This window comes from Etheostoma cragini, chromosome 5 (assembly GCF_013103735.1).
Source record: "Etheostoma cragini isolate CJK2018 chromosome 5, CSU_Ecrag_1.0, whole genome shotgun sequence".
NCBI classification, from domain to species: domain Eukaryota; kingdom Metazoa; phylum Chordata; class Actinopteri; order Perciformes; family Percidae; genus Etheostoma; species Etheostoma cragini.
The window spans coordinates 19204337-19207114 of record NC_048411.1 but is presented as its reverse complement, the minus strand read 5'-3'; the positions used below and the strand labels follow the sequence as shown (position 1 = coordinate 19207114).

The following is a 2778-nucleotide window of genomic DNA, read 5'->3' as shown; positions in this document are numbered from 1 at the left end:
AAGCCTGTCCGTGACTCTCATAAAGATTATACGAAGACCAGCAGGTCAGAGCCAGAGATTTCACCGGTCGGACGTCGCACACCAGACGGTCTGCGGCGGCGGTTTTGCAGAGCCGGAATGCTCTGAAACACAAACGGTACACAGCAAACATGTTGGTGTGTAATCATGGTTGCTAAAGTTCATCTACTTTATATAGCGCATAGTAAATACTGACTGCGACGCTGAACACATGCTAATGTTAGCTAACGTTACCAGGAAACTTAACTTACCCTTTTGTGTCGGCGAACAACAGTCATGTCGACGTCTGAACTCCGTCAGTATTCCCAAACTCCTGTTTTTTTTAGCGGTGATTTTCGTTGCTTCCTTCAGCTTCTTTTGAAACAAAACATTTCTTCTGGCTGCGGCGAGTAGCCGACGTGCTGTTGTGACCCGCGCTGAACATTACGTCATCACGCGTTGCTATAGTGACCAGCCACGCTGAGGCTTTACTCAATCTGCAATGGAAAACGGAAGTATAATGGGCCGAGGCGAGCCGAGGCGGGCCGAGGCGAGCCGAGGCAAGCTGTTACCAGCAGTGGAAAAACGCCATTAGAGAAGCTGCTCCTCTGTTGGACCAGTGTGGGGTGGAGAGGCTGGTCAGGGTTATCCATGATAGATAACAGTTTGTTCAGTGAACTCCTCTCCACCACAGCTTCAAAAGTGTCTTGTTTGCAGCCGATCACGGATCCAGCCTTCCTGATCAGTTTGTCCAGTCTGTTTGTATCGCTGGCTCCGATGCTGCTGCCCCAGCAGATGGCGGAGGAGAACAGAGCGCTGGCCACAACAGCCTGGTAGAAGATCTCCAACATCCTGCTGCACACGTTGAAGGATCTCAGCTTCCTCAGGAAATAGTCTGCTCATCCTCATATACGCCTCACCCATAATTTCCACCGGTTGCGTTATGTCCGCGGATCCGCTCCAGAAAGGCTGCAGGGTCATTAGGTTTCCATTAAAGTCAATGTGTGTATTTTCACTGATTGCGGAAAGGCTGCGTTCCGACTCGGTCCCAGCTCCGGCAGTCTGCAGCCCTCCAAAGCAGATATGCAGAGCTTCCATTGTTGCCGGACGCTGGAGAGCTCAGCAGCAATTTTGCATACAGCAGATAATGCAGGACAGGAAGTTGAGCACAAAAACAAAATAAAACATCCCGTAAATCTTCTAAATAAAATAGGCCGTGCTCACGGCAGATCATATTTCCCTGCACTACATCTTGGAAACACAGCACAGAGTGGTGTTCCCTCTATTCCTCTGGATGGAAACAAACCGTGGTTCTATTCTACATAAATTTGAGAGAGATCTCATGGGTATTCTTGACTTCAGCTGTCAGTTATGGCTGTCAATCCGCGACAAATCCGGACCGCGACTGTTCCGCGACAAATCCGGACCTGGTGGGTATTGAAAAAACTAACCACAAATTAAACCACTTTATCGGCGTTGGCGTAACACTCCAACAAAAGCGTAGAGCCGACGCAGTTTGCCTGCACTGCTGCGTGTGTGTCTGTGTCGGAGCTCTGCTCTCTGTCAAATTCAAAGGTAAAGCACCAACAAAAAATGTTTTCAATAAGGTGAAAAAGCATCGGTCAAATCATGTATAAACACGCAAAATATAAAAAAAAATAAACTTTCCACATCATAACCCTTACAAAGGTAGGATTAGTAGAAGGCTCTTAGATTTGGCTTTATTTCATTTTAATGAGGAAGTAAACTTGAACAGTAACTAGAAAACAAAATACAACTTGGGGAAAAGGTGTTATTTCATAGTCCTCTGGCAAATAAAATAAGGCTTTAAATGTAAATGTTTGGTCAGGACGCATTTAACGTTGTTACTTTTTTTTCCCCACACCAGGCTTACTTTCAAAATGTGCCATTTGTACTGGAACTGGCCAGGCACCATTCGTGTGCCAGCACCATGCAAGTATGCTCACAAGCTGGCTTACCTGTCTGGACAGTACTTGCACTCCGAGCCGGCCATCCAGCTTTCAGACAAGCTATTCTTCCTTTGAGCTGAGTCAAACTAGCACAAGAAAACTGCTCAGGTCACAGCAAAACCAGCTGTGATGAGAAACTGCACTTGAATGACAAACGACTCATTTTAATTTATGAGGGATCCATTGTTTTATAAGTTGTCACTAAGTAGGAGAAGCACAAGTGTATTCAATAACAATAATGATCTCTGCATTCCACTTGCTCTTAGTATGGTTCATGCTGGCTGGACGGGAAAGCTTGATAAAACTTGATATATCTGAGCCATCTATGTTTTAATTCAAAGTGAAACCTTGCCCAAGTTTGCAAAGTTTTTTTTTTTTTTAAGCCACTGTTCCTGTGGTATAATTATTGGTCAGTGTTTTGGCTTGACTTGTCTTGTATGCTACTGAAGTCTTGTTTCTTCTTTTGGTTTTTTATACCTTGACAATTGCCATGGCTGGAGGCATTATGTTTTCTGGTTGTCCATATGTACATCTGCACATATTCTGTCACGATATCTAGCACGAGAGAGAGGCCAGTTTTAGCCTCAGTTTCCTGTTTTAACTGACAGGACTGGCACCCCTGCCTGATCTTCTGCTGCTGTAGTCCTTCTGCTTTACGCTGACGTGTTGCCTGTGTTCAGAAATGCTGTTCTGCATACCACAGTTGAGTTATTGTTGTCTTGCTAAGATCTTGAACCAGTCTGGCCATTCTCTGCCACCAACAAGACAGAACTGCCACTCACTGGATAGCTACCTTTTCTTTGGACCATTA

At 45.3% G+C, this 2778-nt stretch overlaps 1 protein-coding gene across 2 annotated transcripts in view; it reads left to right on the top strand.

The window, feature by feature from the left end:
- The window catches only part of piwil2 (piwi-like RNA-mediated gene silencing 2), a 22360-nt gene extending 20050 nt beyond the window's left edge, over positions 1 to 2310 (top strand). Inside the window, exon 24 of one of the 2 annotated variants that reach the window (XM_034872429.1) lies at positions 1886 to 2310. In XM_034872429.1, coding sequence (XP_034728320.1) covers positions 1886 to 2042 — 157 coding nt within the window. In that variant the 3' untranslated portion in view covers positions 2043 to 2310. The remainder of the gene's footprint in view (positions 1 to 1885) is intronic. The other variant, XM_034872430.1, reaches the window with a different exon arrangement.
- Positions 2311 to 2778: the final 468 nt, after the last annotated feature.